General features: G+C 46.1%; 1 protein-coding gene across 2 annotated transcripts; it reads left to right on the top strand.

Moving 5' to 3' along the window:
- Positions 1-25,488, top strand: CHST12 (carbohydrate sulfotransferase 12). 2 transcript variants are annotated; one of them, XM_049903985.1, is made up of 3 exons: positions 17-80; positions 12,653-12,813; positions 23,549-25,488. In XM_049903985.1, the coding sequence occupies exon 3, from the start codon at positions 23,634-23,636 to the stop codon at positions 24,891-24,893; it is 1,260 nt and encodes a 419-aa protein (XP_049759942.1). In that variant the 5' UTR covers positions 17-80; positions 12,653-12,813; positions 23,549-23,633; the 3' UTR covers positions 24,894-25,488. The 2 variants fall into 2 exon arrangements, with proteins under 2 accessions (XP_049759943.1, XP_049759942.1); XM_049903986.1 differs by lacking the exon at positions 12,653-12,813 and having other exon boundaries at positions 1-80.
- Positions 25,489-26,033: the final 545 nt, after the last annotated feature.

The raw sequence follows: 26,033 nt of genomic DNA on the forward strand, positions 1-26,033 counted from the left end.
GGCCTCGCAGGGCTGCCGCGGAGGAGCGGCTGGTCCCGGTGTGGCGGCGGCGGGAGCTGGAGCGGCGGCGGTGGTGTGAGGTGAGGGGCGCTGGAGCGAGGAGGGTGGGAGCGGCGGCGTGGACCTCTCTTATTCGGCTCTGAGGCGACCCTCGCCTCAAGCTGCGCCGGACTCGGGCGTGGGCGAGGGGCCCGGGCGGCGGGGCTGAGGGGTTCGGTCGGGATCCGCAGCGTGGGCGCTCCCCCCGGGGCGCGAGGCCAGCCCTCTTCTAGGACCCCTCCTCGGGAGCTCCTCTTCCTGGAACCCATCCTTCGGGTACCCCTCCTCCGGGGATCTCTCCTGGGGACCCCACCTCCGAGGACTCCACCGGGACCCCACCTCCGGGGACCTCTTCTCGGGACCCCTTCTGCGGGGGTCCCCTTCTGCGGGCGTCTCCTCCTCGAGAGTCCTCCTCTGGGACCCCTTCTCCGGGGAGACCTTGGGAGTCCCTCCTCGGAGACTCCTCCCGGATCCCTTCTCTGGGACTCCTCCTTCGGGGATCTCTCCTCGGGACCCCTCCTCTGGAGACCCCTCCTCGGGAGCCCTCTCCTCTGGCGGGCTCGGAGCCTCTTCCTGCCGGTCACAGTCCCGGGTTCGAGTCCTGGGTTCGAGTCACAACCCTGGGCTGTGTGACCTTGGCTGAGCGTCCACCCTCTCTGAGCCCGCGTGGCGGGGCGACCCGAGGTCATAACGTTTAGAAGTGACCATCCACGCGCTCCCTGAGGCTGCTGGCTCCAGCCGTGGGGATTTATCACCCGGATCTTCCCTCTGCATGTGGACCAAGCAGTCAGCTCAGCCGAAACCAGGAGCTGGTTCCTGCACGGTCATCAGTTTTGCTCTTTGGCGACTTGAGAGTCTGGAAGAAAAATCAATCTTGTTAAGTAGCGGCAAGGATGCTGCAGTGTTGGAAGTAGCCCTTTCATCTGCATCTCCTTGTTGGGGGACCCATTTTTCCTGCCCTGCAGGAGCAGGGCCCAGTCTCCAGGCTAGATACTGTTTCTTCCACCCAGCCCTGCAATTACTTGATTCCGCGGGCCATTTTCCCGTTGCCTAACTTGGCTTCTGCCTCTGGCTGACCACAGACCTGTGCCTGCAGACTCCGGGAATGCATGCAGGTTGTGGAAGAGTATCGCTTCAGTGACCTTTTGCTTCAGAAGCAGCGGTTCTGTCTCTTCAGCAAAAGGAAGCCATGTATTAGTCACTAACAGTAGGACTTATATCTTCTCCTTGGGCTCATTGCCACCAAAACATCACTGGCAAACTGTTGGCGCAGGCTGAGATTCTGTCTGGCACAGAGCACAACAAGCTAGAGTGTTTTCGTGATTATTAAATTATTTATTTTATAATTCAGCCACATAGAGACTCAGAAGACCTGGGCTGAATGAGAATGTGAACTGCAAGAGTGGCAGACGCAGCAAGTCTTTAGGGGCACTGTTCCCTAAAGTATGGTTCTAGGCGTGGATGGCTGGGAAACAGCTCAGCTGGTGCTTAAAAAAAAACAGCAGTTGCCACCAAGTCCATTCCAGCTCATGGAGACTCCATGTGTGTCAGAGTAGAACTGTGCTCCATAGGGTTTGCAGTGGCTGATTGTTTGAAAGTAGATTGCCAGGCCTTTCTTCTGGGTGCCTCTGGGTGGACTTGAACCACCAGCCTTTTGGTTAGCAGTCAAGAGCATTAACCATTTGCACCATCTTACCTGCCCTTTAACCAGGAGACAGCTTAGCCTTTCTCAGTGTGCATCTGGTGTTGGGAATTTGAATCAGTGTTGGTGTCTGGGTAAAACAGAGAAAATGGGGATATTAGGAGATTGTTCCATGGAGGTAGCACAACTGTGATCTTAAAGAGTGTGTGCCTGGAGGTACGTAAATATTTCGTCTGTAGGAATTTTGGTTAGCATGTTAAGTAAGGCCTGGGAAAAATAATAGCAGCAGTAACATCACTATTACTCAGTATGTGCCTACTTCATTAAGTAAGCATATGCAGCCTCAGCCATATGCAGGGGTCAGTGATGGTTCAGTAGTAGAATTCTCACCTTCCATGTGGGAGACCTGGGCCAGTGCACCTCATGCACCAATGTTTTAGTAGAGGCTTGGGTGATGCTGAACAGGTTTCAGCGAAGCTTCCAGAATAAGATGGACTAGAAAGGAAGGCCTGGCAATCTACTTCCAAAAGCCAGCGCATGAAAACCCTATGGATCACAAAGGTCCAGTTTGCAGCCAAGCATGGGGATGGCACAGGACCTGGCAGCATTTTGTTCTGTTGTGCACCGGGCAGCTAACAAAAACAACAGTCATATGCAAGATAACGAGCTGGGCTAGAGCCTGGTAGTACCATGGGCCCTGTGCTGGAGAGCTTATAGTCAGCCTGACTATAAAACAGTGTGATTTGGTGTTATGATCTAGGTGTTTACAGAGTGAGAAGAAAGCAGAGATAAGCAGCTAAGCTTGTGACTAGAAGTTTGAGAAGTTTTCCTCAGTGGCGGTGACACCTGAATTGGGCCTTGAAGGATGAATTGGAGTTTGAGGAGAACAGTCCAGGTGGAGGCAGCAGGGGATACAGAGATGGGGAAATTTATGATTTGAGGGACAGTGAGTCTGTATATTCATTGTGGGATAGGGTTTGGGGACTGGGGTTTTCTGGTTGTAAAGGGCCTCGAATCTGTCTGGGAGCTTGAGATTTTATCCCATTGGTGGTGAATTATTAAGGTTTTGGGGTAGAATGGGATTAGAGCCGAGTTTCAGGAAGGTAACACTAGCGAGAATGTGGAGATTGGTTTAGGGTACAGGGAATGGAGACTGAGTCAGGTTGAGTTGTAGGAGGTATAGATCTTGAGCAGTGGCCGAGAGTGGAGAGGAGTATGGAGTTGAAAGATGTTGGAGAATCTGCAGCATGGGAAGTGGGAAAGGAAGGTAACTGAGACTTCTGGCTTGGGTGACTGAGGATGATGCTGATACAGGTTTGGAGAGGGGAAGGGCAAAAAACGAATTTGACTTTTAGACTTGTTGAATGTGAGGTGTTTGTGGGCCATCCTGGATGAGGTGCGATCTTGTCGAGGAGTGTGTGTATTCAGGTCCACCCGGAGGCGTCCAGGGGAGCACTAGTGTTAAAGGGATAAATGACGGAAGAGGGGGCGTCTTGTTTGGCTGACACTGGACATTGAGGTCATTGTTATTACCGCGCAGTTACTGAGGCTAGTGGGTCATTCTCTTGTAGAAAGGTCATAAGGCAGAAGGTGCCATTGGCACCAAAGAGACTGGTTATTGATAATATTGAAACAAATGCAGCTACTTCATTATTTCTTAAAAGCTTAAGTCATGAATTTTGATTTTTAAATTGTTCCTTTCGTATTCTCTTTAGAAAGTAGCTGTTGGTTATCACACCTACTTAAGTCTGTGGTGAGGCATCGGGCTGGTGGTTCTCTAGTCACTTGACAATGGGTATGCCTAATAATAACTGAAAATAACTTAATACTTCCTGCAGTTAACCAAGGTGGTTTCTGTAACGTTTTAGAGAACTTAAGAAATATTTCAGAGAGGAATGGGAAACACCAGGCACAACTGAGTGTGGGACAGAGGAATGAAGTGAATGTCCCTTTTGTCCTGCGGCTTTTGCCTCCAAGCAGGAGACGAGAAGAGTCTTTGAGGAATCTGAGTAGCTCAAGAGAAAAGACCTAAAAATAATGACATCAGAGGGTCCGCAATAAAAAGGCTCCGCTCAGTCACTCACTAATGAAGCTCATTATTAACAACCTCCTCCCAGTGTTCAAAGCTGCGTTTGAACCAAACCACAGCTGGCCTCAGAGGTTTTTGAATCGCCATCCTTAAAGATAAACACATAGCCAAGGACACCTGAAGAAAGCTTCTGGTACGAAAAACAGAGATTAGAACACACACTTGGAGGCAGCAGAGACTATATAGGAAGAAGACTTAAAAAATAATCATTAATGCATATTGGAGATGAGAGAAAATTTTGCATACTTGAAACAAGAACAGGATGCTCTAAAAAAAAAAAGGGAACGTTCAAGAAATTAAAAAGAGAACTCTTCAGATACCAGAAGTACCATAGCAGGAATAAAAAGTTTAGTTGATGGGTGAAGGATAAAGTTGAGGAAATCTCTTAGGAAATGGAACAAAAGAGCGAGGAGATGAAAAATGAGAGAAAAAAGAAGAAGAGTAAAGGATCGGACCTCCTGGTGACCCTGTAGTATTCTTCATGCTCCTCAGTTCCTGGGTGGCGCAAACGGTAAACACATGTCACTGCCAACCGAGAGGTTGGAGGTTCGAATCCACCCAGAGTCACCTCGGAAGAAAGGCCTGGTGATATACTTGTGGAAAATCAGCCACTGAAAACCCTGTGGAGCACAGTTCTACTGTGACACACATGTGGTCGCCATGAGTAGGAATCAACGTGACGACAGCTGGGTTGGATTTTGGTTTTCACTTTCCTCTTCTGTTCAGTTCCCACTTTGGATTTTAGGAGTCTGGGTAGCAAGTCTGGATAGTGAGGTATGCTGAAATCGGTTTCTGAGTTTCAAATAGTGACTCTTGAGTTTGGGAAACTAAGGATCTACCTAAAAGTGCATTTGATGCTGTTGGTTCCGGGATTTGGATAATGAGAATTCGGGAGGAGAGAGATCCGCGAGCATACTGCTGAGAGATGTCAGAACTCTGGGATAAAGGAGATTGTGTTAGCTTCTAGAGGAAAAGTGAGAGCAGATCACAAGCAGGTCGTTGCAGATCAAGAGGCAGAATGGCCTTGGATTTCCCAGCAGCACTGGAAGCTCAGAGACAGTGGAGCACTGCTTTTAGAATTCTGAAGGAAAATGTTGTCAGTATTATCAGTAACCAATCTCTCTTCCCCCAACAGCACCTTCGGCCTTAGGAGCAACCAGTTGCCTGGTAGACCGCAACTCATGGCGACCCCATGTATGTAAGGGTAGAACTATGTCCCGTAGAGTTTTCAGTGGCTGGTTTTTCTGAAGTAGATCACCAGGCCTTTCTTCCAGGGCTCCTTTGGGTGGACTTGAACTTCCAACCTTTCAGTTAGCAGTCGAGTGCATTAACTGCATACCACCCAGGGACTCCTATGAAGCAAAGGAGGGTAGAATAAAGATGTTTTCAGACATGCTTCCAAAGAGCTCGGCTGCTAACCAAAAGGTCGGCAGTCGAATCCACCAGCCCCTCCTTGGAAACCCTGTAATGTAGTTCTTCTGTTTTCTATAGGGTTGCTATGAGTTGGAATCGACTCAACGGCAACAGGTATGTACTTGAAAGAAGTGACTTGACAGTCACACTCTCCCAAAATGCAGGGTAAATCAAGAATGAGAAAGACGATGGGGAGAGGAAACAGGATCTTGTTCAGGAGAGAAGAGAAAAGAATCCATTGACGATGACAAAGGGGAGGCCAGGATGACCACCAGGCAGAGAGAGCAGACACTTTCAGAAGGCTCTTCGAAGAGAGCTTTCCAGGAAGATGAAATTGACAGGCCGTCTGATACGTGGGAACATCTGGAGAGGAGATTTAGACAGTTGGCAGAGTTGGGGCTGGATTAGTGATAAGTACATGGAACACAAAGCAAATGAAAACACAAGGCTGTTATTAGTTCCAGGGAAAATAAAACGTTGTGCAGGAAAAGAAAAATAATTACGGGGTACAACAGGGCTCAGCTGTGAGTAGCCTTTAACAATGATAGTAATTTATATAAACATTGAGTGTTGCTCTAATTGAAATTATGATACCCCTATATGGAGAAGGTATGGGGATGAGAAGGGTAGGGGTGTGGAAAGGGACAGGGGGTGGAAAGAGAGCTGTATTATCACTTGCCTTAGCAGAAGTCAACAGACGATGCCAGAAATGGAACAAAAATAACTGATGTTATTTAGAAGACCAAAACCAAACCCGTTGCTGTCGAGTAGATTCCTACTCAGTAGAGTGCTGGTGGAGTAGTGGAGCCCTGGTGGTGCAGTGGTTAAGAGTCTGGCTGCTGACCAAAAGATGGGCAGTTTAAATCCACCAGGCGCTCCTTGAAAACTCTACGGGGCAGTTCTACTCTGTCCTGTAGGGACTCTCTGAGTCAGAATCAATTCCACAGCAACGAGTTTGGTTCAGTTTTTCAGTCTTGCCTCAGGTTTGTGCAGGGCCAGCTGGTTCACCAAGCCCCCTTTTGTTATCGGGAAGAATTTTCTTGCTCTTATTTCCTCTTCATCCTTGTCATTGTTCTCTGTATCCTGCCTTCCAACTGTAGTCAGAGCTTTGGTGCTTTCTTAAGCCATTTTTTCTTTTCCTTTTAACTTTTTACAAAGGAATTTTAACCATATCTATAACCATATCCATATTATAAGTCCCTCATTACCAGTCACTCGGCTTCGAAAATGATCAAATCAGGATCAGTCTCGTTTGCTTGTGTTTTGTTAGCATAACAATCATTGAGTACTTACTATGTGCCAGGCACTATTCTAAGCCTTGAGAAGAAAGGCCTGGCAATCTACTTCTGAAAAATGAGCCATTGAAAACCTTGCGAAGGCTCTTGCTTTATACAGGTGAGAGCTGATGGGGGCTTGGTGCCGGGCAGCGGTGGTGGAGGTAGAGGTGCTGAGAGGAGGTGCGAGTCTGGATGTATTTGGAAGGTAAAGCCCTAAGCAGGTTCTTTTTTTCAAAAAATATTTTATTGTGTTAAGTTAAAAGTTTACACAGCAAATTAGGTTCCCATTTAACAATTGTTTCACAAATTGTTCAGTGACAATTGCTTACACAATCCCATTTTTCACAACGTGGCATTATTCTCATTCATTCCTAAGCAAGCTCTTAAAATAATCATGGTGACATGTATTATTATACTTTTCCTCTGAAGTCATTTCTTTGAGTTGACTTCACTCTGTGGAGTGAGTTATCTTTTGGATTCCAGAGTCAGGCATCATGCAACAAATTAGAGTATTGTGAGGAATGTAGAAGACGTATTAGACAGGAAGCTGCCTTCTAAGAACTTGGACTTGGATTTGGGAACATTGGGTTGGTGTGCATTGTACGTGGACTAAGAGTCTGTCGCTTTGTAGAGGAGCTGACCCGGAACTGGGAGACCCAGGAAAAAAGAGGGCAGTGTGGGCTGAGAGCTGTCATCTGAGGCCAGCTCTGTGGGAAGTTTGTTGTTAGTTGTTGTCAAGTTAATTGTGACTCATGGGGACTTCAAAGGCCAGTTTTGGTCTAGGTTTTCATTCAAGTCTCCCGGGACCAAAATCACTTCCGTTCTCTTCAATGCAACCATATATTACTTATTTTTATTTGGATATGGCATCTGAGTTAGTCCACAGGGTTGACGGAATACAAAAGAAGTACTCTTATAAGCAAGCTGTAGTCTTGCTGGTACTTCTTGAAAATCCGTCTTGCAATGGGATTTCAGTCTAGTGCCACTGTGTAAATTGCAGGGCTCTTCTCCTGGGAGCTCAGAGAACTGATGCTGACACAGGCCACAGAAACTTTTCACATTTTTGCTGACTGCAGCGATGGGCACTACAGCAAAGGTTTGTTGTATAGAGTGTTTGTAGAGCTGAGAGAGAAGCAGGTAGTTTCTGGTCATTTTCCCAGTAGCATAAATAAATAAAACTTGAAACATTCTTGGAGCTTATAATGAAGGTCATGTCACTTGAATTAATGCTCAAGAGCTCGGTTATTGAGACATGAAGAAGCTAATTCTCCCAAAAATAAAGGCGATAGAAATCTGAATGTCTAGGACAAACCCCCAAGTCTGCATAAAATATATCCTGTAGAGGCCAGTATAGCACAGTAGTTAGAGTTGGCTGTGTTCAGATACCAGCCCTAAGCAGTCTCCAGGCATGTAAACTTGGGCACGTTGCCTGACTCCTTTGCCTCAGTTTCATCACAGTTATTATGAGGATTAAATAAAATATGCAGAGTCCTTAGAATAGCACTTTTGAAAACATGTTAGCTACTTTAGTGGTTATTATAAAACCAATTGAAAATACACAGCCTTTTTTGATGGCTGATAACTGGCTGTTGGTAGAAAGCAGTAGTAGTAATAACACATCCTATTTATATAAGGTCCCTAGGTGGCACAAGTGGTTTGTGATAAGCTGCTAACTTAAAGCTTGGCAGTTCAAACCCACCCACCAGCTCTACAGAGGAAAGACCTGGCAGACTGCTTTCAGAATGATAACCAAGAAAAACCCTATGGAACAGCTCTACTCTGTAACACATGGGGTTGCTATGAGTCAGAACCGACTCAATGGCAACAGGTATTTGTATAATACAAGTATTTGAGGGCCTGATGAAGGCCATTTGGGCTTTCAGTCTTTGGTTACTTTGAGTAACTGTGTAATGAATATTCTTGTTCAGATCTTTGTGTGGACATGTTTTCATCTCTCTTGGGCAGTTACTTAGAAGTGGAATTGCAGGTCATATCCTACATGTATGCTTAACTTTATTAAAAAAAAAAAAAAAAACTGCCAAATAAGGCACTTCACTGTTTTACAAAACATTTAGCTGGCATTTTGTTTTCATACTTTCAGTAGCCCTGGTTGGCAGAGAGGCCAAGATGGTTCCCGTTTTATAGATGCAGAATTGAAACTCAGAACTAAAGTGACTTGTCCCTGGCCTCTCAGCAGACTGGACTGGGTGCAGTTTTCTCCCTCTCCCACACTACTCCTAAATGTTTATGTAGAGCTTCTGTGCCAGCATTCCTGTCACATATCATGGAAATCAGTGAGTATTAGAAATCGCATTCATGTTGAAAAGTTTTGGCTTCTGGAGGTTGACTTAGTAAGACCACTAAACTTCATTTTCTTTAACTTTAAATCAAACTTATTTACGCGCAATAAAGTATAAGCATTGTAAGTGTATGGTTTGATGAATGTTGACAAATGTGTACACCAGTGCCACCACCCCCACAATCAATATAATAGAATATTTCAATCACCCCAAAAGTTTCCTTGTGCCCTTCTGCAGTCTATGAATTCTGTCACTTTTCTTGCCTCTTTGAAACTTCATATAAATGGAATTCCATAGCACGCACTTTTTTGTGTCTAGCTTTTTAAAAAATATTTTATTTTTGTTGTTGGTGTCTGGCTTCTTTTATTCAGCATAAAGTCTGAGATTCCTCCATGTCATTGCATGTATTGCTTTGTCAGTCAGTAGCTTATTCTTTTTCATTGCTGAGTAGTTTTCCATTGAACGAGTACACCACGGTTTATTTATCCATTCGCTTATTGATGGCCATTTGGGTTGTTTTCAGTTTTTAGCTGTTTTGAGTAAAGCTGCAATGAACGTTCTTTTCTTTTTTATTGTGAAAATATACAGATCAAAGCATTTGCCAACACAACAACTTCCACGTTTATAATCCAGTAACATTGATTGTATTTTTCATGTTGTGCCACATTATCACTATCCTCTTCCAGAATATTCCACCACCATTAATATAACCTCAGTGCCTCCCAAACAAAAACTCCCCCTTCCCCCCAACCTCCCACCCCTGGTAACCATCTTTGCTTATTTCATATAAGTAAAATCATACAGTATTTGTCCTTTTGCAACTAAGTTATTTTGCTCAGCATAATGTTTTCAAGGTTCATCCCCATTGTGGCGTGCCTCAGGACTTCATTTCTCTTTATGGCTACGTAGTATTCCATCATGTGTATATACCACACTTTGGTTATCTGTTCATCTGTTGGTGGGCATTTCAGTTGTTTCCACATTTGGGCGATTGTAAGCAGTGCTGCTGGAAACATTGGTGTATGCAGTGAATATTCTTGTACAAATCTTTGTGTGGGCAGATGTGTTTTCATTTCTCTGGTGCAGTTGCTTAAAAGTAGAATTGTGGGTCACATCCTAAGTGTATGTTTAACTTTATTAAACTGTCAGCTTTTCATAGTGGCTTACCATTTTGTATTCTCACCAGTTCCAGTTCTACATTCGCATCAGCACTTGTCAACCTTGGAGCCATTCTGGTGATAGGAAGTGGCATCTTGTGGTTTCATTTTGCACCTTCCTGAAGGTTAATGTTGATGAGCTCTTTTCTGTGTGTTTTTTGACTGTTCATATAACTTGCTTTTTAAGTGTCTGTTCCAGTCTTTTGCCCATTTTTCAGTTGGGTTGTTTGTTTTCTTATTAATTTTAAGAGTTCTGTATGTATTCTGGATGCAATACCTTTGTCAGATGTATGTTTTGAGACTATTTTCTCCTAGTCTGTGGTGTGCCTTTTAATTTTCCTAATGGTATCATTTGAAGAGGGTAAGGTTTTAATTTTGATGAAGTCCAACTTAGCAAAATTTTCTGTTATGGTTAGTGCTTTTGGTATCCAAATAAGTCTTTGCTTTGTCCAGAGTCAGGATGATTTTCTTCTAGAAGTTTTATAGCTTCAGCTTTTATGTTTAGGTCAGCGATCCATTGTGAGTTAATTTTTATGTACGGTGTGAGGAAGGGGTTGAGGTTCATTCTTTTCCTTACAGATACCCAGTTGTTTTCAGCACCGTTTGTTAAACAGACTGTATTTTATTTGAATTAATTACCGCTTAATAAATGTTATTTTAGACTATTCTTTATTGAATTAATTTGGCACCACTGTTGAAAATAAATTGACCACTGATTTATATGACTATTTTTACATACTGTTGAGTTATTTTATAGCTTTAGAGTTAGTCTTCTTTTTTTTTAAATAATTTTTATTGTGCTTTAAGTGAAAGTTTACAAATCAAGTCAGTCTGTCACAGATAAGCTTATATACACCTTACTACATACTCCCATTTACTCTCCCCCTAATGAGTCAGCCCACTCCCTCCTTCCGGTCTCTCCTTTCGTGACCATTTTGCCAGTTTCTAAGCCCCTTTACCCTTCCATCTCCCCTCCAGACAGGAGAAGCCAACACAGTCTCAAGTGTCCCCCTGATACAAGTAGCTCACCCTTCCTCAGCATCTCTCTCCAACCCAATGTCCAGTCCCTTCCATGTCTGATGAGTTGTCTTCGGGAATGGTTCCTGTCCTGGGCCAACAGAAGGTTTGGGGACCATGACTGCCGGGATTCTTCTTGTCTCAGTCAGACCATTAAGTCTGGTCTTTTTATGAGAATTTGGGGTCTGCATCCCACTGTTCTCCTGCTCCCTCAGGAGTTCTCTGTTGTGCTCCCCGTCAGGGCAGTCATGAGCTGTGGCCAGGTACCATCTAGTTCTTCTGGTCTCAGGATGATGGAAGTTTCTAGTTCATGTGGCCCCTTCTGTCTCCAGGGCTCACAATTATCGTGCAACCCTGGTGTTCTTCATTCTCCTTTGATCCAGGTGGGTCGAGACCAATTGATGCATCTTAGATGGCCACTTGTTAGCATTTAAGACCCCAGACGCCACACTTCAAAGTGGGATGCGGAATGTTTTCCTGATAGAATTTATTTTGCCAATTGATTTAGAAGTCCCTTTAAGCCATAGTCCCCAAACCCCCGCCCTTGCTCCACTGACCTTCGAAGCATTCAGTTTATCCCGGAAACTTCTTTGCTTTTGGTCCTGTCCAGTTGAGCTGACCTTCCCTGTACTGAGTATTGTCCTTCTCTTCACCTAAAGTAGTTCTTATCTACTAACTAATCAGTAAATAACCGTCTCCCACCCTCCCTCCGTCCCCCCTCTCGTAACCACAAAAGAATGTGTTCTTCTCAGTTTATACTATTTCTCAAAATCTTTTAATAGTGGTCTTATACAATATTTGTCCTTTTGCATCTGACTAATTTCACTTAGCATAATGCCTTCCAGGTTCCTCCATGTTATGAAATGTTTCACAGATTCGTCACTGTTCTTTATCGATGCGTAGTATTATAGTTAGTCTTGAAATCAACTAGTTTCAGTTCTCTAATTCTGTTCTTCTTCAAGTTTTGGCCATTTATAATCCTTTGCATTTTTTAATAAATTTAAAAAAGAGATTATCAATTTCTGTGAAAAGTCTGCTGGGGTTTTGATTGTCATTACAGTGTATCTAGAGACCAGTTTTGGGAGAATGGACATCTTAATATTGAGGTTGTCAATCCATAGACTTACCATAGCTCTTCATTTATTTAGATCTTCAATTTCTCTCTATATTGTGATTTTCAGTATAAAAAAACAGAGCCCTTAAAATTTTACATTTGAATAGTCATTGATAATCTAAGATTTTATATCATATTTTGATGGTCAATCTGATTAGCCTTTAAACAGAGTCCCTTTAAATATCTACCTTTATGGATCTTGCAGAATCTCCCAATAGCTGAAAAAAACAGAGGTGCCGGCATGAGTCCATATGTGAAAGCCTTTTCACCAAATGTTGCCGGAGCAGCTAGATATCTGTGTGGAGAAAATGAAGCTCAGCCCCCACCTCTGGGATGCCTGTGTCAGAGAACTGGCGGAAATAGTCTGCTCTTGGCCTTCTTTCCACTGTTGCAAGTGCATTTGTTTGCATTCCTAACACTTAGTGTTCAGTTCTCACTGGTTTGATCACTTATATCTGTAATGTTGTTAGCTGTTGTCTCGTTGACCCCCAACTTACGGCAACTCCCGAGTTACAGAGCAGAGCTGCCCCACAGGGTTTTCTTGGCTGTAATTTTTTTTTTTTTTGAATCACAAACAATTTGCATTATTTTTCTTCCTCTCTAGAAAGTAAACTCTGCCAGCCTAGGCTGACATCAGGACTGAACAGAAGTTGAGTTACAGCGAGTGGAAGGGCCCTTGAACACCGCCTAGCCTGAGCCTCACTGTGCAGAAGAGGAAACTGTGGTCGCAGAGGGCAAGGGCCTTGCTTAAGACCACTTGGCAAGGTAGGGGTAGATCATATGCTACAACCTCACTGGCTAGGATGTCATAACCAAAAGAGCCCTCCCACATCGCCAGCCCACCAGCAGAACCAAGTCCTTCACTGGCGTCTGCCCTGAGAACTGCCCATGGCCCTGGGCAGAGCAGCATTTGGGCAGGGGACATCTATGCTAAAATGTTTAGAGTTGAACTTGAAGCTTCAGGGGAGTGGCAGGGTCAGTCTGTTGTTGTTAGGTGCCATCAAGTCAGTTCCAACTCATAGCAACCCTGTGTACAAGAGAATGAAACACTTGGTCTTGAGCCAGCCTAATAATCGTAGCTCTTCTTGAGCACATTGTTGCAGCCACTGTGTTAATTCATCTGATTCTGGCTATAATTTCTACAGAAGCAGTTTGCCAGGCCTTTCTTCCATGGAGCCTTTGGGTGGATTCAGACTGCTAACCTTCTGGTTAACAGCCAATTGCAAACCACTTGTGCCACCCAGGCTCCCTATATCTAAAATATGCTATAAAAAAAACCAAAAACACACATACCCTAATCCAAATGGCAAAGCAAGTATTATTGATCTTTTTGTATGATAGGCATAAGTCCTTCTATAAAAGTGTGCAAAACACCCTCATAAAGGTTTCAATGTGGTCTTTTTGTGGACCTGGCAGTGTGGCCATCTGCTCAGAACAGGGTGACTGGTGGACATGTCAGGATGGCACGTGACTGACTATGAAAGGAACTCAGCACCCAGCTGTCTGTCTGTCACTGACAGCCCGTCCTAACCCCCCTTGTGCCTGCTATGAGCGTGAGGGTCCATTTGGACCAGTGGACCGCACGTGAATGAGCACCATAGGGCACTGGGTTCCCCAGAGCTGCCAAGTCAGCCCTCGGCATCATATCCTGCCATGTTGTGTTGCATGTGAAAAAATATTTAACAACTCTGCCCCTGTGCTAAGAAACACCACTGTCTTCCTAACCACTGTGTTTTCGTTTTAAGCCTAACTTCATTCTCTTTTGGAAACCCTGCTGGCATAGTGGTTAAGTGCTGTGGCTGCTAACCAAGAGGTCGGCAGTTCAAATCCCCCAGGCGCTCCTTGGACACTCTGTGAGGCAGTTCTACTCTGTCCTATAGGGTCGCTATGAGTCGGAATCGACTCGACGGCAGTTGGTTTGGTTTGGTTTTTGGTTTTCATTCTTTTATGGAGTCCTTGGGTGGTGCAAACAGTGAACAAGCTCTGCCGCTAACCTAAAGGTTGGAGATCTGAGTCCACCCAGGAACACCTAGGAAGAAAGGCCTGACTGTCTCCATCCAGAAAACCAGCTATCGAAAACCTTATGGAGTACAGTTCTACTCTGCCACACGTGGGGACACCATGAGTCGGGGTCAACTTGAAGACAAGTGTTTTGTTGTTGTTTGTATGTTTTAAATTCTTACATCAATCAGTAGCACTTACAAGGGCCTTTGATATCGCTCTTGTAGAAAAGTGGCCCCCAGAAAGGTTCCTGGTGGTCGAGTGTCAAGGCCAGAGCCCCTGTAAAGATCTGCTTTTAGCAATGGTGTAGAGTCTTCCGGCAGCTGGAGGCTACGCTCTTTGCCCTTAAATGTACTGGCAGGATGTGGAAGGCTGAGGTGGGGCCTGTTCGTGCAGCGCTTCCTCACACTACAGAGGGCTTTTTGTTGACTGTTCTTTGAAATAGTGGGGGATGTATGTTTCGAAATAATGCCCATCTTTTTTGAATGAAAAATGACTTGATGAGGTAAGTGTTGTTCACTGGTGGGTTGGAAGCAATCGGGGTCATGACTTCTGGTGTCACCCTGGCTTTTCGCATCTGTCTCTCCCCTAGCATGTTTCTCTAGTCCACACCAGACAGGGAAGCGTTAAATAGGGCTTCAGGCTTGAAATGCCTGAAGGCAGTGCAGTAGCAGGTAATTGGGTCAGAAATCTCCAGATGTTTAAACTTCCTTTAAAAAAATAAAATTCTTTGTTGGCAGTGCTACCTGGGAGCCTCTGGGTGGTACAAATTTTTAACACACTCACCTGCTAACCAAAAGGTTAGCAGAACAGAAGTGCCTCGGAAGAAAGGCCTGGCAACCTACTTCTGGATAATCGGCCACGGAAAACCCCTACGGAGCACAGTTCTACTCTGATGCACATGGGTCACCGTGATTTGGAGTCAACTTGACAGCAGCTGGGGTTTTTTTTTTTCTTTGTACTTTATGTAAAAGTTCATAGAACAAACTATTTTCTCGCTAAACAGTTAGTACACATATTGTTTTATGACATTGGTTAACAATCCCACAACATGTCCACACTCTCCCTTCTCAACCTCGGGTTCCCTATTACTAGCTTTCCTGTCCCCTACTGCCTTCTAGTCCTTGCCCCTGGGCTGGTGTGTCCCTTTAGTCTCGTTTTGTTTTATGGACCTGTCCAGTCTTTGGCTGAAGGGTGAACTTCAGGGATGACCTCGTTACTGAGCTGAAAGGGTGCCCAGGGGTCATACTTTCAGGGTTTCTCCAGTGTCTGTCAGGCCAGCAAGTGTGATCTTTCTTTTTGAGTTCGAATTTTGTCCTACATTATTCTCCAGCTCTGTCCAGGATCCTCTATTGTGATTCCTGTCAGAGCAGTCAGTGATGGTAGCTGGGCACCACCTAGTTATGCTGGCCTCAGTCTGGTGGAGGCTGTGGTAGTTGTGGTCCATTAGTTCTTTGGACTAATCTTTCCCTTGTGTCTTTGGTTTTCTTCATTCTCCCTTGCTCCCAAAGGGGTGAGACCGCAGCTGGTTTTTTTTAAATGCTGTCTGGTAGCCTTTTTCTCTCTTCCTTTTGCTTTCTCTTCACAGTTCTAAAGAAACCGTGAACTTATGATCTGTACATTTTTTTAATGCAGTCACAGTTCTTTCCTTTCAAAGGACCACTTTCACAAGGCTATTTAATATACTCAGGTGTCTTGTTTTACAACTGCTATTTATGTGGCTTGTTTGAGGTTAGAAATGACAACAGGGGTGTTGGCGCAAAGTATTGCCCTTGTATCTTGATGCTAAAAATGAATGGTGGCTGCTCAGACTCTGGGTCGCGCTGCCTCAGAGTGCTGTGGAGGTGCTCTTACCTTGATCTGAAAGGCCTGGGGGTCTGCGACAAAGCCGGGCCAGACTAGTTTCCTGAATGAACTCCAGACCCTGACATGGCTCTTGTACCCAGCCTCCCAGCCCAAGAGGCAGACCTCTGGAAGGAAAGGACCTCTCCTATTTTTATGCACTCCCTATTGTAATTTTTTTTTAAATGTTTGTTTAATAAGTAAATTGCAGGTAAAATGAGCCTCCTGACCTTTTGCTGAAGTGTGTGAGCATGAAAGTGGTTGTGACTTCAACTGCAGGCTCTTCGTTTAGCCTTCTGTGACAGTTCTGTAGCCTTTTTAAAATTTATTATTGTGTATCTTTTTAAAAATGAAAATTGCTTTTTTTCTGATAGTAAAAACAACAAATGTTCAATGAAAACAAAGTCAAATACAGTGAACCATGAAGAAGTGAGTCAGAATCACCCACACGTCGACTCCCAGGGACATTGACCAATACGGTTTTGGTGAACATTCTTCCAGACATCCAAACTGCATTTTCACGTGTTCATGTGCAGTCACACACAATGTTACACACACGTACACACACACACACACACGCCTATTACTGGGTGTCCTTAACACATTTGGGGTACAACTAACACACCACCGATGGTTCTCAGAGTGTAAATGTCTAAACCTTCATTTGCTGTTGTAGCAGGAAGTCCACATGTTCAGTACCAGCCCTCTCCCTGGATCTCACCGCTCCCCTATGTATCCCAGGCTTCCCTAATCCTTACGAGTGTCTGGGGCGAGCAGGAATCCAGCCATGGGCTTAATTTGATGTAAGTGTTATGGAGAATTTTAATGCCGTGGTTGGAAGGTATTTAGTAATGCTCCCTATATAAGCATTGACTATTCCTGCCAGTCAGACTGGTGGTAAAGCTGTAGGTGCTCAGCAGCCCCTTAGAGGGGGAGACGACTCACATCCTCTGGGAGGAGCTGAGTTTTGGTCTTGGTGTCACTTCTCTCGTTTGGAGTCCGTGCTCCCTGAATTACCAGATGATAATCTGGCTTTCCACGTAGCCACCATGGGGAAAGGTTGCACTGTGCACACTGACCTGAGTATTCCAGCGCGTGACGTGAGTTATACGTCTGAATTACAAATTAATAGGTGTTGTTAGTTGCTGCGGAGTTGGCTCTGACTCACGGAAACCCCACATAACAGAATGAAACATTGCCCGGTCCTACACCATCTTGAGGAGCCCTGGTGGCTCAGTGGTTAAGTGCTTGGCTGCTAATCGAAAGGTTGGCAGTTTAAACCCACAGCCTGTCCAAGGGAGAAAGATGTGGCAGTCTGCTGCATACAGGTTATAGTCTTGGAAACCCTATGGGGCAAATCTGTGTCCTGCAGGGTCGCTATGAGTTAGAATCGACTCAACAGCAATGGGTGGGTTTTTTTTATGCCATATTCATGATTATTGGTATGCTTGAGTCCGTTGTTGCGGCCACTGTGTATTCTGAGTGCCTTTCAACCTCGGGGCTCATATTTCGACAGTGTGTTGGACAGTGTTCTGTTGTGGTCCATAGGGTTTTCATTCGGTCATTTTCAGAAGTAGATCGCCAGGCCTTTCTTCCTGGTCTGTCTTAGTCTGGAAACTCCACTGAAACCTGTCCACCCTGGGTGACCTGCTGGTGTTTGAAATATTGATGACATAGCTTCCAGCATCACAGCAACACTCAAGCCACCACAGTATGACAGACAGACAGGAAATTAATAAATTGCTTGCTGTTTTTAAAAAAGTATGTGATACAGATTTGCCATGCTGATGAGGATACAGCCACGGAAGGTGCCATGACTGGCTGGCTGTCATCTGAAAATTAGTAAATATGGGGCCAACAACGTTTTAGTGCCAGTAAGCGAAATGAGGAAAAAATTAGAATGACTTTAATTAAACATCTTTTTGTTAGATGGAGACACATCGCCTTGGAACTTGAGAGCCATCCTTAGGACTGTTAACCACGAAATGTCAAATGAGTCAGTTCCACCACTCTCAGCCTGCAGAATAGGGCCATCTACTGCAGGCAAGTCTGAAGTTTCAGTCTGACTTAAGTCTAAATGGGAACTTGTTCAGGTGCAACCAGTGCCCTGGTGGGTATTCTGGTCACAGAGACACAGGCCTCCATATCTCTTGGGTCAGAAAAGCAAGGAAATGTGGCATTATCATTTTCTTGTCTGTTTGTGACAAAGACACAGAGTCAGGGTCTGAATGTTTAAGGAGGCGTGAGCTCTCCAGGCCCCTCCCGTGACCAGAGTTACCTTTGACTTAAATCCCCGGGGAGGACTGGGAAAATACAAGGGCGTGTGTGCACACGTGTGTGCATGTGCACGTACGTGCATGTGTGTGTGTGTGCACACGTGTGTGCATGTTTGTGTGTGCATGCACATGTGCATGCGTGTACATGTGTGTGTTTGCATGCAAGTGTGTGCTTGTGTACATGCATGCGTGTGCATGTGTTTGCATGCATGTGTGAATGTGGAATACCACTTAGCAACTTAAAACAAAGTGAACTATTCATATGTAGGACCTCATGGATGAATCCCAAAGTGATTATGCTAAGTGAAAGAAGGCAGCCAAAAAAATTGCATACTGTACTGTTCCATTTATATAAAACTAGAAAACGCAAGTAAATTTCTGTAGTAACAGGAGAGAGATCAGTGATTACTTGGCGTGGAGAGAGGGAGAGCTGGGGGGAGGAGTTGCAGAGGGGCACGAGGGAACTTGTGGCGTGAGGGATGTGTTCACTGTCTTGATTGTGGTGACGGCCTCACGGGTACATACGTGTGTCAGAGCTTAACAGATAGTACATTTTAAATATGTGCAGTTTATCGTATGTCAGGTTTACATCGATAAAGCTGTTTGTAAAAAATAATACTTTTAACAGTAAGAAAGTTGAGAGGGACCATGATAGGGCTTGAACTTTGGGAGTCAAACTTGGGTTCAGATGCTTGTTTTACTTCTCTCAGCCTCAATTTCCACATCTGTAAAAAGGAATTATGCAGCCTTCTGTGAGATTGTCCTGTAGAGTAAATGAAGTTTTATGTGTGTGTGTGCGTGTGAAATTCTCATCTTAGTGCGTGATGAGTAGGAAGAGCTCATTAAATGGCAGCTGCCATTAAAAATAATGGAGACCTTGGTTGCTGCGGAAACCCTGGTGGTGTAGTGGTTAAGTGCTACAGCTGCTAACCAAAGGGTCGGCAGTTCAAATCCGCCAGGCGCTCCTTGGAAACTCTGTGGGGCAGTTCCACTCTGTCCTATAGGGTTGCCATGAGTTGGAATTGACTCGACAGCACTGGGTTTGGTTTTGGTTTGGTTGGGTGCTACAGGTGGTTAACATGCTTGGCTGCTAACCCAAAGGTTGGAGGTTTGAGTCCACACAGAGGTGCCTCTGAAGAAAGACCTGGTGATCTCCTTCCAAAAAACCAGCCACTGAAACCTTCTGGGCACAGTTCTAGTTTGACACACACGGGGTCGCCGTGAATCGGAGTTGACTCGACGGCAACTGGTTAATAATATATTACTATCTTAAAAATCTTTCAGCCGTGTCTCTTCCTTACAGTTGAACTGAGGTCTTGTTGGTGCTGGTTGTTGTCAAGTCATTTCCGATTCATAGCGACCCCATGTGACAGAGTAAAACTGTCCCATGGGGTTTTCTTGGCTGTGATCTTCACAGGAGCAGATCGCCAGGTCTTCCTCCTGCAGAGCCGCTGGGGGCGCTCAAAATGCAGACCTTTCAGGTAGCAGCTGTGATTGTTGAGGTTGTGTGTCAACTTGGCTGGGCCATGATTCTCAGTGGTTTGGCAGTTGCGATGTAATTTGGCAATCATATTTTTTTTATAATGATATGATCACCTCCATGATGAAATCTGATATAATGCAGTCACCTCCATGATGGGATCTGCTGTGAGTGGCCAGTCAGTTGAAAGGGAGTTTCCTTGGGGGTGTGGCCTGCATCCAATATATTTGAACTTGCTGGCAAAGCTCGCTGGCTTTTGCTCTGCTCTGGATCCTACATCTGGCTCGTCAGCATCTGACCCCCAGTTCTTAGGACTGGGTCCAGCAGCCTGCCATCTTATCTGCCAATCTTGGATTCGTCAGCCTGTACAGCCATTAGCCAGCAGCTGCTGTCTGACCTGTAGATCTTGGGTTCATTAGCCCCTGCAGCTACATGAGTCAGGAGAGGCCTCCAGCCTGAAGCCTAATGCCTGGCCCACGGACTTGGAACTTGCCAGCCTCTGCAACCTGTGAGCCATTTCCTCGAAATAAATCTCTCTTTGTATATGTATAATGTGTGTAACGCTTCCCTGGTTTTGCTCCTCTAGAGAACCCAGCTTAAGGCGGCAGTCGATCACTTAACCATGTGTGACCAGGTCTCCTTGATGTCTTCTTAAGTTATCAATAAAAAGAGAGCTGAAGTTTTTATAAAATGTCGTAGTCACTGGCATCTGTTAATGTGCGTATAATACTTCTTGGCTGAAAAATAAGTGAAAGTATTTGGATTGTCAGGTCCAGCAATTCATTCTCTCTCTCTTAGTTTACTAAGTACATGGATGGCGGCAGGACCTTCGCTGTGCCTCACGCCTGTGTCCCTGGGTACGACTCTGTGCCCTTAGTCTTCACCCTGTGTGCTAGTCTTGATCTTAAGTTGGAAGGTCACCTCTTCCATCATTTGACATTTTACGTTACTTCTCTCCTTTGCTACTCGAGGCTTTATTGTTTTTGGTTGGGGGCGGGAGTGTGGTTTCATTGTCACGTCAAGAAGCTGTCTCATCACTGAATATACCTGAAAAGGAATGGTCTTGAAGCTTTAAAACATGGGGTACTTCTGATCTAATTTTTTAAATAGGCTTCAAAACTCTGCGATTATTAACCGTGAAAGCATATGAAAAACCATTACAGTGTCGCTTGTTCTTTTCCTGCACTTGCCCGTGAACTCGCTCAAAGGGAATGAACTCAGATCCCAGTCGCGGTGTGTGAGAGGGAAGCAGAAAAATTCACCTTTAATCCTTATAGTTTTTCATCATTTTTACAGTGACGTTATTGCTTTTATAACATGGAGTTGAATAAAGAAGAGAAACTGTGTATAGCAATGGTGCGGGACCGGCAGAGGGCGGCAGGCTAGGAGAGATGGGTGCGCGCCTGCCTGCCTCCTGAGGCTCCAAACGAGGAGCCAGCAAGCTGCAGGTCTCTGCACTTCCCGATCGAGGTCACGTTTCCCTGGTGGTGTGTTGAGGTCTCTGGGGCTCAGGACACACGAGGTGAAGGCAGCGATAACCAGGGAACATCATTTTCCTTTGTCAGGTTATCATTTCAGCACGTTTCATGTGAAAGCCCGCACAGCCTTTCGTTTCCTGACCTTTTTTCTATGAGTACTTACTACTTTCTCAGTTAAAAAAAAAAAAATGAATTAAGAATAAAGAAAAGGTGCAGACATGAATAGTGGATACATCTAGATTTCAGCCCAACAAACATTTAGGTTGATTTAATGAAAATTGATTAACACGTACAATAACTTTCGAAAGAATAGAATTGAGTGCATATGAGAAATATAGACTCAGAGAAACTTTGTATTGGCAAAAGTCTAAGAGGCTGTGTTGGGAAAAATCCAAGAGTCCTCAACATGAGACTCTGTTCTAGAACATTCCAAAGAGGTGGTCAGTCTGTCCCCGCTTGGATGCCTCAGTGACAGAGATCTTGATGTGCCTTAAAAACAGCCCAGTCCGGGTTTCAGCCACTTAGAATCATGAGCATATTTATTCTTCCATGGGGCTAACCTTGGTTCCTGAGTTTTGTCTTCTGAACCTGCACAGATAAGCTTACTTCCTGTTCTGTGTGTCAGCCCTTCAGATATTTGAAGCCCCGACATAACCTCTCCTGAGTCCGACCAGCCCCTGCAGCTGCTCCCCTCGGAGGGAGATGTGGGAAAGAGAACCTTGGTCTATTGTAATCCAGGTGCCAACCTTGAGGAGGAGGCTAGGTGAGAGGCAGGATCTTCCCAGGGGACCCCACCTAGTCCTAATAACTGGATTCAGACATGCACACTCATACCTATACTACAAAAAGGGGTGCATGCCAAATATGGGGGTGCAGATCACTGGACTTTTCCAGAAACCTCAAGCCATTGGGTCACACGGATTGAACATAGATCTGTTCGTTGGTCTTTTACCCTCTACCCCCTACCCCCTGAAAGGGGTTGTAATGTGGTTCAGGTCAAAAATGTAGAAAAGAAAGAGATGAACCTGACCAGGGGGTGGGATTAGCACATTCGGGGCCACAGCAGCAGCCACCCTTGTTTCTGGGAACTATGCAGATGTGTGGCAGTGTGGTGCGCCTCCTGTGCCGGGTAAGACATCACAGGTACCGAACTGTCACCTAATCTTTGACCTGGCATTCCCAGCCAGGGGTTCTTTGACAACCTAATTAGCATTCTTTATGTAAGTAGCTGGTCAAAGACCTAGCACTTAGCAAAGTACCTGGCATGGAATTTGCACTCGGGATATTTGTCCAGTGGGACTGGGCCAAGGATGGCGTCCTCTGATTTTTTTAATGTTGACAGTGTCTGTAAGCCCACCATCATGGACCACATTTGTCCACCCACAAGGATCACCTGCCCCGGCTCCTGAGCTGGCCGGGCATGCTGGCCGCCCCTGTACCCACGAGGTTGGCCCTCAGTGAGCTCTTCCTCCCCCATCTGCCGCCCTCCCCCTCAGGGTTGAGGATCAGGCAGCACCACCATCCTCAGTCCTGGGGCTGCTGCTCTTCTCGGATCCCCAAAGCACTCTGCCAAGCCTGGAAGGGTTCTCACGTGTCCGGCTGTAAGCAGCCACTGACTCCTTACTCACCTGGGCTCCCGTTCCCTGCCAGCCTGTATGCCCTGCCCTCTGCCTAGTTATCATTTCAGCACCTTTCATGTGGAAGCCCACGCCACGCTTCTGTGTGCTGCCCTTTCTCCTGCAAGCACTTACTAATTTCTCAGTTAAAAAAAAATGAATTAAGAAGAAAAGCTACAGACATGGATAGAAAATGCATCTAGACTTCAGCCTAACAAACTTTTAGAGTCACTTAATGAAAATGTGTTAAGTACCGGGTACAGTAGTTTTTAAAGAGTAGAGTCTCAGGGTGTCCCCCTGCCTTCCCTGGGCCACACACAGTGGGCCCCCTTTTACATTCACCTGGTTTACATGAACACAGCAGAAGGTGTATTTTGGGGGGGCATCTTTAGCGTTTTTCTAAACTTTTACTTATGCTAAACTTTAACCTTGTTACTGCCTTTGTTTCCCTGTCCCTCTCGTGTGACCGTGTGTCATGCCACTCCTCTCTCTGCACCATCCTCTTTCCCTCTCTGAGTCCCTGTGCATCTCTCGTTGGGATGGTCGCAGGGTCTCCCCTCTTCAGCCACAGTCACCTTGGGCCCTTCCACATGGCACTAGTCACTTTATGCAAAGGCTGTGGTCATGCCCTGTGGCCAGCTGCTGATCAGGCATCTGACAAAAACCCACAATGAAGGATGGAGGCGGGGAGGAGGGCAGCAAGGTGACCTGTGGTGCAGGAGGAAGGGCCCAAGACCCCGGCCAGGCACCGCCTTGCCCAAGAACCTGAGGCTGAAGTCTTATTTCGTTTCTTGTTGCCCCTTCCAGGTTCCTCAGAGCACCATGCCCCACCTGTACACAAGCCGGAAGTGAGGGGTCCAGGTGGAAGGCCGAGCCCGCTCGTCCTCACAGGATGGCGAAAGCACGGCTCTTCCGGCTCTGGCTTGCCCTGGGCTCGGTCTTCATGATCCTCGTGATCATTGTGTACTGGGACAACGTGGGCACCGCCCACTTCTACCTGCACACCTCACTTTCCAGGCCGCACCTCCCGGATCCACACCCCACACCTGGGCCAGAGGAGGGGAAGGACTTCACGTCGGATGTTGACGAGTTTCTGGACAAGCTGCTCAGCTCAGGCCTGAAGCAGAATGACCTTTCCAGAAGGAAGACTGAGCAGCACCCCCTGCTAGCCTCCCCCAAGCCCGCCCTGAGCAACATGGAGGAGAGCGTGAGGGGCTACGACTGGTCCCCCCACAACACCAAGCAGAACCCGGACCAAGACAGGCTGCAGGCTGAGAGGAGGCGCGTGCTCAGGGACTTCTGCGCCAACTCGAGCTTCGTCTTCCCCACCAAGGAGCGCTCATTTGACGACATCCCCAACTACGAGCTGAACCACCTCATTGTGGATGACCGTCACGGGATCATCTACTGTTACGTGCCCAAGGTGGCCTGCACCAACTGGAAGCGCGTGATGATCGTCCTGAGCGAGAGCCTGCTGGACCGGGGCGTGCCCTACCGGGAGCCCCTGGACATCCCCCGCGAGCACGTCCACAACTCCAGCACTCACCTGACGTTCAACAAGTTTTGGCGCCGCTATGGGAAGTTCTCGCGCCACCTCATGAAGATCAAGCTGAAGAAGTACACCAAGTTCCTCTTCGTGCGGGACCCCTTTGTCCGCCTCATCTCCGCCTTCCGCAGCAAGTTCGAGCTGGAGAACGAGGAGTTCTACCGGAAGTTCGCCGTCCCCATGCTGAAGATGTACTCCAACCTCACCAGCCTGCCCACCTCCGTCAGCGAGGCCTTCAGCGCCGGCCTGAAGGTGTCCTTCAGCAACTTCATCCAGTACCTGCTGGACCCGCACACCGAGCGGCTGGCGCCCTTCAATGAGCACTGGCGGCAGGTGTACCGCCTCTGCCACCCCTGCCAGATCGACTACGACTTTGTGGGCAAGCTGGAGACGCTGGACGAGGATGCTGCGCAGCTGCTGCGGCTCCTCAAGGTGGACCAGCTCCTCCACTTCCCCCCGAGCTACCGGAACAGGACGGCCAGCAGCTGGGAGGAGGACTGGTTTGCCAGAATCCCCCTGGCCTGGAGGCAGCAGCTGTACAAACTCTACGAAGCAGATTTTGTTCTCTTCGGCTACCCCAAGCCAGAAAACCTACTTCAAGACTGAAAGCATTAGGGAACGCTCCTAAACACAAAAAACATTTGCTTGTATCAGGAGTCGCTGGTGGAGCAGTCGGTTAAGCACTCGGCTACTAACCAAAAGGTTGTCGGTTTGAACCCCCCCCAGAGGCACCTAGGAAGAAACGCCAGGTGATCTGCTTCCAAAAGGTCACAGCCATCGAAAACCCTACGGAGCAGTTCTACTCTGCACACAGGGGGTCACTATGAGTCAGAACCCACTCCACGGCAACTGGTTTGGTTTTTTTATTACTTTAAATGAAGGGTCTGCTGTATTATGAGCATCTCTCTGATGATGGGATCAGTATTACCATGTATAGTTTTTACAGCTTCTCTTCCTTCCCGATCTGACGCACTGCGAAATTCCAGAGTGCTCTCGTCAGCGAGCCAGCTGGAAAATCTGGGCTCCACCACACCCACTCCCGTTTTTTTAAGAACCTACAATTTTGCAGTCTGGACTCATTGTTTACTCCACTGCCGGCATCCATTGAGTTCTGTGTTAATACTGTTTTTTAAGATTAATATATTTCAGATATTTAATATGACATGTGGAAAAGAGGGATGGAGTAAAACGTTACATCTGATCTTCCCTTGTGCCCTTGTGGTTATTCTGGCTGAACAACAAATTCACATTTTAAAGAGACTGAGCAATCGAATGGCTGATGCCGAGACCTCAGAACCTTGATTAAAGAAAAGAAGGTTTCATAGTTTCTTCAGTAGAGGGGAGGAACTTAAGTTTGAAATCAGGCCTTGCCTTTTTTTTTTTTTAAAGTAGCAGATAAGGAGTCCTGGTGGTGCAACAGTTAAGCACTCTACTGCTAACTGAAAGTTTGGCAGTTCAAACCCTCCCATTGACTCCAAGGGAGAAAGACCTGTTGATCTGCTCCCGTAAAGATTACAACCTAGAAACCCAATGGGGCAGTTTATTCTGTCACGTGGGGTCGCCATGAGTCAGAATCGACTTAACAGCACCCAACAGCAACAAGAAGCAGAAGATAAATCTTTCTCTGATTAAGTGATATATTTGAAAAGGTGAAGCCCTTCAATCTTGAGGGTTTTATATTTGATGTCAAGTCAAAGATAAAGTGAACTTTGAGGTCACATCTAGAAGCAAGGTTTTTAACTCCAG

Source organism: Elephas maximus, chromosome 12 (genome assembly GCF_024166365.1).
Source record: "Elephas maximus indicus isolate mEleMax1 chromosome 12, mEleMax1 primary haplotype, whole genome shotgun sequence".
NCBI classification, from domain to species: domain Eukaryota; kingdom Metazoa; phylum Chordata; class Mammalia; order Proboscidea; family Elephantidae; genus Elephas; species Elephas maximus.